This window comes from Rhinatrema bivittatum, chromosome 1 (genome assembly GCF_901001135.1).
Source record: "Rhinatrema bivittatum chromosome 1, aRhiBiv1.1, whole genome shotgun sequence".
NCBI classification, from domain to species: domain Eukaryota; kingdom Metazoa; phylum Chordata; class Amphibia; order Gymnophiona; family Rhinatrematidae; genus Rhinatrema; species Rhinatrema bivittatum.
In genome coordinates this window covers 517,778,146-517,790,429 of record NC_042615.1, presented here as the reverse complement: position 1 = coordinate 517,790,429, position 12,284 = coordinate 517,778,146, and the positions used below count along the sequence as shown (strand labels likewise).

The following is a 12,284-nucleotide window of genomic DNA, read 5'->3' as shown; positions in this document are numbered from 1 at the left end:
AGATATTTGATTATTTGGTTAGTGTTAGTTATCCATAACTTTTGTTATGGATTTTTGTAATATAAGAAGGAAAAACAAACCAGCAACCTTAATTGCATGCCTTCATATCTCTGTATTGTTTTAAATGTGTGGTACCTTTAGCTCCATTTTTTATTTGTTTACTTGTTTGACTCCCTACATTTTCAGTCTACATTTCCTATGCCTAGACTACCTACATAACCATCAAGAGGATAAAGTCAGAAACCATGCTCTAGAGAAGAAAAAAGCAGTGGTGCTTAAAAAAAAAAAAAAGTAAAAGTTGTCCCTGGGGTTAGGAGTTTGCTGGTGAGGGAGGCACAGAGCTCTTCTTAAGTCACCCACACCCTATTGGAATTGATGCACAAGGGCAGCAGAAAGAGGCTGGAGTCTTGGAAGAGGGTGGTGCTGCTGCAACCAGAGAGCTGCTGGTGAAGCTGAGAGAGGGGAAATCTGATTGGACAAGGTGGCCAGGTGGAACTGGTAGGCCTTGCTGAGCGAAATGCTTGGGGCCTTTCTGATGGCCCCGAGTTCTGACCTGTCTCAGGACAGAAAGCTGCAGCCATCCTAGGGCTTGCGAGAGCTTGCCAGGAGACCACTGAAAAGATGGTGGCCATAAGAGGTAAGAAGAAAATCGGAGAGCCCTCTCAACCACAGGGGAGGACCTTCACAATGCCATTACTGGATGGAAGGGGAATGTGGCAGAAGGGGAATGAAAGACTTTCTTTTGGGGAAAATAAAGAGTGTGAATTATTGTTGTAATGGTGATACTTGAGGAAATGTTAGATTAGCAAAGGCTGGACACTGTCTTTGGATGAGATAAGGGCTAAAGGTTTTGTAATGGCAAACTTTGGAGACTGGCTTGTATTAGTCAGAGTACAGACCTGAAAGATGATAAATAAGTGGGGGGTAAATGTTGAACTATAAAAAACAGTCACTGACATCTTTTTATGAGTCAGCTGCTTTTATTTTGCTTTTTAGGGCACTTGACAGGTAAACAAGTGTTCTGTAGCTGGCATCACAGAAACATGATGGCAGAAAAAAATGTAGTTTGGACATTTATACCAATTACTCAGCTCTATAGTCCCTACCACTCCCTCAGAGATCCCCTATGTTTATCACATGCCTTCTTGAATTCATCTACTGTCCTTGTCTTTACCACCGCCACAGGGAGGCTGTTCCATGCATCCACCACCCTCACTGTGAAGAAATACTGTCTTAATTACTTTTGAGTCTACTTCCTTTCACCCTCATCCCATGACCCCTCGTATGCTGTGAAAAAAGTTTGCCTGAAAGCAAGAGTAATCTTTGAGCTCACAGAAGGCCACCTACTTTCAGCTATGGAAATATGGCAGCATAGCATGAAAGAATGGAAACCAAGCACCCTCATACAAAAATACTCAGAGGCATGGTTTCCATGACTTCTGTGCATAATATGCTGCCCTAGCAATGATGCATGACACCACTGATCATCCTCTGGCTGCCCTGTGCAGTGTACTATTGTGAGTGGTACACTTTTATAGTACACACTTTTTAACATAGGTTCTTCTTAGTGGCTCAGTATGATCACGAGCATTACAGCTTTTATACTCCGTGCCCCTAATATCTAATGCATTGCCTTTAATTGGTTGTCTGTTTATGAAATTATATATATGAGCATTGTCTTTATGGTGTTACAAGTGGAAATGTCTCAACAATGTCAGGCTGTTCTTTTAGTGTTGTTGTGGGAAGGATTGTGTGCTGACATTGGAATGTAATGGTGACACACAGATGAGACACATAATGTACCTCACACACGTCCTTATGCTGCCAGTGGATGCCTGTGCAGCCACCTTGCAGTTACAAATATGAAGAAAAATAACTCTTAATTGTAGGTTTTAAGTGACCATTGTTGGTTGAAAGAGAACATCACAAATGACTGAAATCTGTCAGTATATGTGCTGAAAAGATCTCATAATATGCTTTTTTTGAGCACAACTGACAGTGATTAACACACAAACCCAGCAAATTATATAGGGAAATTTCATTATGTCTTACTAATTCTTTTGGTCAACAGCTGTACAGCAACATCTGCTCTTGAATTTATTGCTCTTTCTTACCATTTTTTTTTTTTAGAGAATTAATGCAAAGCTTCATGATGGATTATGTCAGCGCTGCAAGGATGTACTAGAATGGCGAGTTAAATTCAGCAAATACAAACCACTTTCGCAGCCTAGAAAATGGTGAGTTACCTTAATCGGTTGCTAGTGGAAGCATGCCTTAGAGTAAATTGTTTGGTGTTAAAAGTATATTGATATTAACTTATCCCCTGCAAAGCCTGCCAGACAGACTCAATTGATAGAATCAAACTAGCAATGGCAGACTAAGTACAGAAATAACTAGGAGGTCCATATTCAAAAGCCATTTAGACGGATAACTCAAAAGTTATCTGTCTAAAAAGCAAATTCAGCCACTTATCCGTCTAAATTATAGCTGGGTAATAAATAGGCATTTTGGGGGTATTCCAGGGAGGGGCTGAGATAGCTGGCTAACCTAGCTGAATATCTGGTATATCTGACTTGGTTAGCCAGATAATTTTAGACCTTTCTGGCCTGCTGTCATCCAGCAAAATAAAGTTCAGAATAAAGGGTGGCCAACCTCCTCCCTCCCCAGCCCTAAAGCTTGATACTTAAAGCCTTGTCAGGCCATAGTCTTCTACCTCCACCCCTCCTACCCAAACCTCTTTAAAGCTTGATGGAAGTGCCCAGTATTGTATGCCGGAGCCCCGTCCCTGGTCCCGATTGTGAAACACACCAAATTGGCTTCCTCTCCTCCCACCCAAAATTAAGAATCCTGGCGTCTGTCCCCTCCCCCTGCCCCTCTCCATCTTAGCCAGTACCTTTTTTTATCTGTGCCAGGAGCAAGGGACCCTCTGACGCGCTCCCGGTGCCTCCAGCAATGCTGGAAGTAGAAACATCAACGTCAGCTTCCAGCGCTACTGCTGTCAGAGCTGTGCTGGAGGCACTAGGAGCGGGGCAGAGGTCCCTCGCTCCTGGCACAGGTAAAAACAGTATCAGTTGGGAGGGGGATGGGGTGGGGGGATAGGCACCAGGATTCTTCATTGTGAGGGATTTGGGGAGGAAGGTGGGGAAGGCAGCCAATCGGTGTCTTTCATAATCAGGACTGGAGACCGGGGCCCATTTTGTCCCCCTTTAAAAGGGTTTGGGGAGAGGGAGGGTGAGGGTAGGAGACTGCACCCTGATAACGCTTTGCTATCATGCTTAGAGGGCAGCCAATGCCCTCCTCCCATAATCTGTACTTTATTTTGTTGGCTAATTACAGCGTTACTTAGCTACTTTTAAAGATATCTGTCACGATATCGAAGCTCCAGGGAGGAAGACTCAGAACCAATGTCAGGAAGTATTTCTTCACAGAGGGTGGTGGATGCCTGGAATGCCCTTCCGGAGGAAGTGGTGAAGACCAGAACTGTGAAGGACTTCAAAGGGGCGTGGGATAAACACTGTGGATCCATAAAGTCTAGAGGACGTGAATGAAGAGTTGGTGGCTCACGGGAATGACGGCTACTACCTGGAGATAATACCCTTATTCAATAAACATACACACGGTTAATGCGTCTACAACGGCAAGAGGAAATGTGGATAAAGGGATTTGCATTCACAAAAAAGCGGGGAGTAGCTTGCTTGTTATGGCGGTTACTACCCCAAACCAAATAAGCCTGATACTTCACTTTCAATGCATATCCAGCATAGCTCTCTACTTCAGTGGCAGGGGAGAAAGTCTGATACTTCACTTTCAATGCATATCCAGCATAACTCTCTGCTTCAACAGCAGGGGGAATGAAGAAAAGTGGATCGATACAGACAACAACCAACAAGGACTGAATTACATAGTCTGGGTAAACAAATAAGCATGGGAATAGCTTGCTTATTGCGGCGGTTACTACCCCTAACTAATTAAGCTAGATATTTCACTTAGATGCAGTTCCAACACTGCTCTCTACATTAATGGTGGGGGTGGAAGGGAAACAGAACCAAAAGGTTACTAAGAGCCAAGAGTAACAGATAAGTATGAGGAAAAAAAAAAAGTGCGATACTTGCTGGGCAGACTGGATGGGCTGTTTGGTCTTCTGACGTCATTTCTATGTTTCTATTCTGTTATACGGTCACACGAGGCCAGATAAAAACGTAACCAGCTATATTCAAACATAGCCAGATAGGTTTTTGTTATCCAGCTATATGTAGCTGGATAATTTTAGACAAGTTATAATCAGCAGGATATTTATCTTGCTGAATAGCCAGATAACTTGTCCACTAATCAGCTTACTGAATATGGACCCCTAGAAGTCCTAGTGGAAATGTAAGCACTAATATAACTGGGTCTGTCTAGTAGGCTACACAGGGAATATTTGGGCAATGACCACCCTAGTATATAGATGATTACAGAGCTTTATAGTTAGACGTGGGAAAGGTAGAGCGCTAGAAGAAATTGGGTGTGGATCATCTACCCAGGCTGGTAGAGTACAAAGAGGAAGATAAAAACTGCTGTTCTGGAGAAGAGAGAGATCTTTGTAGGCTGTCACATTTTGAGGCTGGCAGCTGGGATGTATCCTTAGGTGTACGGACAGCTAAACTGGGCAGACCAGATGGGCTAGTTGATCATTTCTGACACTTTCTGTTATATATATGTCACTATGTAACTATTTTTTGTAAGTATCAATATTCATTTAATACTATGCTGTGCAAATTCAGTTAACCTCAAGTACGAGGAAACTAAAACAAGTGGTTTGCTTTAGGGGAGTTTGCCTGAGAATGACATCTCTATTTTTGTACAAATGAGAACTGTGCTCTGATCTTAAGTTGCCTGATGAATGAAAACATCTGGAAAGAGTGAAGATAGAACTGGCTCCTGCACTGCTTATTTTTTCAGTTTTGGTTTTTTTTTAATGTCAGATTGAAAATAGGTGATGCTGATGCATTTATTTTTCCTTGGCTCAAAATCCTTGGCTCAATTTTCCTAATTCTTTTTAGCTTCTGAAGGGCAAATGAAAAATATTTGGGATTTTGTCAAACAGCAACTGGCCGTAGAAGGACATATTTGCAAGTTAATTGGCAAACGGAGATTTCTGTCTTTTTTTTTTTTTTAAAGTTGTGATGAATATTTGAGGAGCTCCTGGAGACATTTAACATTCTTGTCTTTGCCCCCAGACCTACCAAAAATGGCATATTTTGCCCAAATACTTGCACACCTGCTCTTCCTCTCCAAGAGCTCTCAGACTGGAAAGTATAAGGTGTGTTCAGCAGAATGCACAATTTTACTCTCAGATGTATGCATTTTTTTGTGTGCAAATATTACTGCCGATGCAGCAAGGAGTTTTGTGCACAAAAAATATGCATGTCAGTGTATGTTGAATTCCAAGATGGCCGCACGGTAAAGGAGACTGCTTCGTGGATTCCCTCTTGCTCTGTAAAATTTGACTTCTTTACCTTTACTCTGATTTTCCATGGGCAAGAGAAAGGGCAAGGCGTATCTGGATATGTTGGCTACCTCAACACCAAAGGGCCCGATGGACAAGTATCTCCTCTGGAGCCGGGTCCCTCGGTTTTGATCTGTAGAGCAGTCTCTGTACAGTTTGCTAGGTGATGGTTCATTGGCTGCATTTCCTAACTCGGAGCTTTCACTCACTCTGGAGCAGCGCTGTGGGCCTCCCCAAACTGGGGTCTCTGTGGCTAGTATTGATGTGGGCAGCCGCCTAGGCTCCAGAGCCTCCGCTACCTCCTCTGCTGTATCTGGCTCCGCTGCAGGTCTCCCCATATGTGCCGCGGGGAGACGCCGCCATCCAGCATCCTGCTGCCCTCTAGGCGCGCGTGCGCCTTGTCGTCTTTTAAAGAAGCTGCAGTGGGAAACCAACCCATGGCCCCGGATGATGATGTCGCTGGGCCCTGCTATTTAAGGCAGGGCCTGCCACTAGTTCCTTGCCTTGGCAACAGGTCTCCATGCTTGTCATGTGCTCGTTGCTTGTTCCTGACTTTGTTCCTGGTTCCTGTTCCTGACTTTGTTCCTGGTCCCTTCCTAGCCTTTTTTGGATTGACCTTTGGCTTTGACCCTTGCTATGCTTCGGACCACACTCAGGACTGACCTCTGGCTTGACCCTTGTGTTGTGAATTTGCTAGGGAGTTAGCAATCTGTTGTGAATCTCCATACGGAGTTAGCACTCTGTTAGGGTTCTCCGTGAGGAGTAGCAATCTGTTATATCTGTTAAGAAAGCTGGGCTAGATGGGAGGGGCAATCTGAATGAATGGCTCCTAAGAAGGAGGAGTCAGCTATCTTTTAGTGTCTCAGATTCTGCTATGCTGGTAGTTAGCAATCTATTATGAATCTGAGATAGTAGTGGTGAATCCCTGGGCCGGTGGCAGATGACCACACCCCCGGGAGGATATCCCGAGAGGGACCACCGGCTAGGCTTGAGTATGGAGACAGACACACATTAGTTCTTTTATTAAACAGGTTTGGGAAACCACCAGAGGTGGCAATAGTGAGCTGATATGCCCGGCAGGGCTGTAGTCCCTCAGGCACTGGAACCGCGATCCAGGATGGCTGAGCTGTTGAGAACTGTAGAAGTGAGTAGGTAGAGTAGACAAGGTTCATGAACAGAACTAGATGACAAAACTCACATAAGGTCTCAAGGAAGTTCAGAAGCTGGAAAGGTTTAGGCCCTCGAGGAGCGAGTACCTGGTTCCAGGGAAAGCTCTGAGAGAGCGATGGTAACTCACAATTGTTTGTAGCAGCAACAACGTCCAGGCAGTAGAGAATCTTGAGGGTCCAGAACATGGGCCTTCGAGGAGCGAGTACCGGTTCCTATCTGTAATCTGAAAGTAAAGAAAAGAGCGAGGTCCCCGAGGAGCGGGTACCTCTGGTAAGTCCGAGGAGGCAGAGTAGCTTGGAGGAAACGTAGCCGAATCCGTATCCGAATCCTCTCCATGCTAACTCAGTTAGATAGTGAATTAGAGATCTTTAAATATTGGAAGCGGATGACGTCATCTCAGGGGGACGCCCCTGAGGTTCGTGCCCTTGCTGGTACTTCAATCAGAGCGCATGCGCGCCCTAGGTCATCAGGCAACATGGCGGATCTGCAATGTCGAGCCGGTCCGGGGACGCCGGAGGGAGACAGCATGGAGACGCCACGGCAGCCAGCCGTCCATCAGACCCGGAGGGAGTCGCCACAGAAGTAAAGAGGGCGGAGTGAGGGTGTCAAGCAGCGATGGACGCAACACCTTGCTACGCTTCGGACCACACTCAGGACTGACCTCTGGCTTGACCCTTGCTACGCTTTGGACCACGCTCAAGACTCACCTCTGGCTTTGACCCTTGCTACGCTTCAAACCACGCTCAGGACTGACCTCTGGCTTTGACCCTTGCTACGATTTGGACTGCGCTCAGGACTGACCTCTGGCTTTGACCCTTGCTACGCTTCGGACCACGCTCAGGACTGACCTCTGGCTTTGACCCTTGCTATGCTTCGTTCACGCTCAGGACTGATCTCTGGCTTTGACCCTTGCTACGCTTCGGACTACGCTCAAGACTGACCTCTGGCTTCGACCCTCGCTCTGTTGACCTCCGTACCATGCCTAACTCTCTGCCTGCTTTGACACCAGCTTGTCTTCCATTTGTTTCCAGGTATCTTCCTGCACTTGGCCTTCTCAGGCTCCGGCCTACTACTACCCGGGCATTACCTGTTCTCACTCCTGGCCCTCTTTGGCACTCAGGTCTCTGGATCCCTGCCTCGTCCCGACCTGCTGCAATCTTCCTGTTACCTCTGCTGGTCCCTGGCTATCTACTGCCTCTCCAACTGGGAGTCATCTGACGAAGGCCCACCTAAGACCAGCTGACCCCAGCACCTAAGGGCTCAACCTGCAGGGAACGAGGGCTGGTATTGGTGAAGCTCCAGTCGGCCTCCGTCTCACAAGCAGCTTCGCCTCCCGACAGTGGGGACCCGTAGGGCTTGCCCTGGGTCTACTGTCAACCCCACCTCAGGCCAAGGGTCCATCTTCAACACAACATAGTGGACTGTTGGTGGCACTTATTCCCGGTCTTATACCTTTTTTTCTCAGTCCCATGGGTCATACTCACATATAGACTATTTTCGTATAGACAAAATGTTACAAAACAGAGTGCGCAAAGCTGATATTGGGATCATTACTTGGTCGGATCATGCTCCTATTTTATTAGGTATTATGCTTCACGACCTGGATACGGGTGTGAAAACCTGGCGTCTGAATGAAAATCTGCTGAGAGATGCTGCTTTTACAAATTTGCTTGACAATAGCTTACGGGAGTATTTTTAGCTTAATACTTCCACTTCTAGGGGGTGACATGGAAGTGCTCTAAAGGGGTATGAGGGGTATCTGATTTCTTTTGCCACTTTTAAGAACAAAGAAACATGAAGCGCTCGCAATTACTCTCCAAGACTGAGTCCTTATCTCATGCTCATTGATATCTAAATCTCCTAAATTACTGCAGCATCATGCTCTGTTCTGCATGGCCAGAACAGAGTTAAAAGTACTAGATGACAGTAAGGTGTTACTTCAGTTAGATTCACTAAAGCAGGAACATTTTGAGAATGGCAACCGCGCAAGTTGATACTTAGCCTGGCATTTAAAGCAAAAAAAAAATCCCAGAGCTTTATAGCTAAGAAAGAGGCTCCACACGTGAATCTAGTTACCACACCTACTGAGATTAGATAGTGTTTTTTCCGTTTCTTCGAATCCTTGTACGCCTAAGATAAACCATCCCCCATGATGCTATAGAAACCTATTTAGATGGGGGTCACTCTACCAAGGCTCAATTTAGAGCAGAAACAATATCTGGATAATCCCATGAGCCCTTCAGAAGTAATGGAGGTTATTAAAAACCTAAAATCTGTATAGGCTCCAGGAATGGAGGGCCTTTCTAGTGCCTATTATAAATATCTGTCGCACGTTTTGGAAGCACCTTTAACAGCCATGTTTAACTTCTTAAAGGATGGAGGTTCCCTTCCACCCCAATCTAACATGGTGGTCATAACAGGCAGGGATCCAGTCATCTGTGGATCTTACAGACCCATATTGCTAATAAATTTGGACTTAAAGATATTAGCCAGAATCTTGGCATTGCGATTAAATAATTTAATGCCCTTATTGGTTCATAATGACTAAGTGGGCTTTATTCCCAAACGTCAAGTGGCTGATAATGTCCGCAAGATCATTGATCTTGCTTGGTGGGTGTGTAAACAGAACATACCTGCGCGGTTATTATTGGTTGATGGGGAAAAAGCTTTCGACTTTGTCCAGTGGCCCTTTTTGTTCAAGACTTTGGAGAGGATGCATTTCGGAACTGGCTTTCTGCAATAGCTGGGGAACAAACTAACTGGTTAGACGTGGCTATCAGACTCCATGTACCGCAGCGAAATCTTCGCTCAGCCAACAAAGGTCTTTTGACAATTCCCTCTGTTCGATCCACATAACTCATCTCAGTCCGGGAATGTGCAGTTTCTCTCGCTAGCCCTAAACTTTGGAACACACTTACAACCTAGCTTGAAAACATTTAAGAAGGAATTAAAAACCTGGTTGTTCACAATAACAGTTTCACAATCATCTCCCGCTTTCCGTAAACTATTGAACCCTCACCACTTTTACTACTTTTAGTACTTATAACTTTTTAATATTTCTCCTCTTTAATAATATTGTAACCGTCTCTTTTAGTCAGTAAGGAGGTCCAGACAACTGATCCGTAAAGATAGACTTTTATTGCCAGCAAGATGCAGCTAAGACAAGGGCTTAGTACAACTGCATGCCCCTCCCCTTCAGGAGCAGACTCTTATGCACTTTACAGTTCTTATCTTTTACACATGCGTTCTAAGCATTGCTGAGCAAGCATATTCCGGCTGAAGGGGCTACTGACCCCCTCCCTAGACACCCTGGAACTTTCGTGAAACCTCTCCCATGTTCTGCAGGAGAGGCTGCTGGGACTTGCAGTTCTGGAAAGGAATTTGCGAGTCTGCAGCAATACAGCCCGTCACATAATACATCCATTGTTCTAATCTAGGTTACAGCAGTGAAAGCTTATCAGAGAATAAGAACAGCGAAGCCAAAAAAATGAAAATGTGCAATGTGCTGACAGAGAGTTTCTCAATGTCCTAATTACAGCTGTATTGCAGACTGTAAGTAAACCCGTCATGAAGCAGGGAATTCTGGTACATGAAGTCCTGTTTGGCAGGAGTTTCAGGTTGGCCTTTGTCAAGTTGTAGCCTTCAGACCCCTTCATTCCCCCCTTTGATACTTATCATTCTCTATGAAAAGTATCACACCATCACAACGCAGCTGTGGAGCTAAAAGAAACAGAAACAAGAAAAATTAGCAATTTGAGTTCTCAGAGGGCCCTAATTTCCCAAACAGTCCGATGGTTTCTTCACGGGTTTGAGACGGATGGGCCCTATTGGCTCCACCCCCCTTTGTAGCCCGAACTTGTCATGTATGGGAAGATGGCCCAGGATAAAACATGAGGATGGTTAAACAGGTTCTATAAGACCCCTTCAATATAATTTTATTTTAATTTTATGTACTTAATTGTAAGTTTTACATGACTTTTATTACATTGTATTGTATCAATTTTAAGTGTTTTTACTTTATATTGAAATTTATAAACCATTATGATGGCGAAACCAAATGACGGTATATAAAACTCACTAAATAAATACAAATAAATAAGTTATATGATAATCCTAGGGCTCGAGTTAAAGTAAATGGCGCTTTTGGATCTCATTTAAAAAAAAAAAAAAAGTAAAATCTCTGTTCCACTCTTCAGACATTCTTTGAAGCCACTTCTGATCCACCCTCCACATTAAGAAGATTCCAGAGTGGACCAAAGAAGAAATTATTTTTTTCCAGAAGGGAGACCTTTTTCTCATTACACTCAACCCCATCAGCAATTGGGCTCCAGATCACATTCTTGTGATTGCCAAAGTTCAAATCCCTCAACAGCAACCCAGTCAAAACCGGGGACAGGTGTTTTACTGGACCCAGAACTTATAGCCAGCATTCCAGTTTCTATGAAAAATAATCTTTCCAGAGGGAGGATGGAAGCAAGGGTTTACACAAATTGTTGGCTCCTTACAACTTTCAACAAGCTCTATTGATTATGAAGGAAGACTACAGATTACACTTATTGAAGATCCCTACAAATCACCCACCAAAGGGATGTTTTTAGCCCCAGCCACACTAGGATGTAGTGTAAATAAAGCTGCTCTCCCTTTTTGCAGACCCATATGGGTCAAACCTGTCCTACCACAGGAGAAAGTGTGGGGTTTCTGTCCCAGACTCTTCCTGGTTCCCAAAAATTGAACAGGATGCCATCTTAAATATAAAGCCTTGAACAAATATCTAGTAAAAGAAAAGTTCAAAAGATTTTTCTGGGCTATATTCTACCTCTTCTAAAGGAGACTGGCTATACACTCTCTAGATTTCAAGGACATCTCACTTGCTGGAAAGTATCTCTAGTTCTTGGCAGGAAAGCAATATTTTGTTTGACATTTGGCCTTGCATTGGCTTCTTATATTTTCATGATACGTCTATCAGTCATTGCAGCATTTCTATGTATCCTGGGAGTGTTCTTTTTTCCCTATTTGAATGGTGTGCTGTTGATCAGCCAGCCTCAAGTGAATTCAAACAACTTTGTGCACATCTCCATTCTTGGTGCTGGAGTCATAAAGTCTTAACTTAGTTCTTCACCCTAATTGGAGTATTTCAAACAATCTGGTAGTTATGCTTCATCTGAAAAAGCAAGAAGGAACAGATTATTACCTAGCGTGTAGCAGATGGACTCAGGACCAATGGGTATAGTGTACTCCTGTTAGCAGTTGGAGACGGATCAGATTTCAATCTGATGTCAGCCCCTAGTACATATACCCCTGCAGGAAGTGCAGCTCCTCAGTATTTTCCGTCTTCATAGCAGTTAGGGACTATCTGCACGCTCTCAGAGCGTTAGACCAAAATTAAAGAAATTTAAAGAAGAAACCCACCTGAAGACGAGCCCCACACTCCTGCGGTGATACCCTCGGGTCCCTCCCCCAGTTGAGTTTCCCGAGGTGATTTCCGTGGTCCCTCGGAGGTGAGCCTCGGTCCAGTGGCCGATTCGCAGCAGGGACCTAGCCCCCGAATCCTTGGGCACGGCGCAGAGGCGGCCTCGGTCCGGCGGCCGAATTGCGGCGAGGACTTAGCCCCTGATATCGGGCGCGG

The 12,284-nt window shown here is 44.7% G+C and overlaps 1 protein-coding gene across 4 annotated transcripts in view; it reads left to right on the top strand.

The window, feature by feature from the left end:
- C1H9orf85 (chromosome 1 C9orf85 homolog) overlaps positions 1-12,284 on the top strand; it is a 100,219-nt gene that overhangs the window by 26,918 nt on the left and 61,017 nt on the right. For all 4 annotated transcript variants that reach the window (XM_029612505.1, XM_029612485.1, XM_029612495.1 and 1 more), the window contains one exon: positions 2,131-2,237. In XM_029612505.1, coding sequence (XP_029468365.1) covers positions 2,131-2,237 — 107 coding nt within the window. The remainder of the gene's footprint in view (positions 1-2,130; positions 2,238-12,284) is intronic.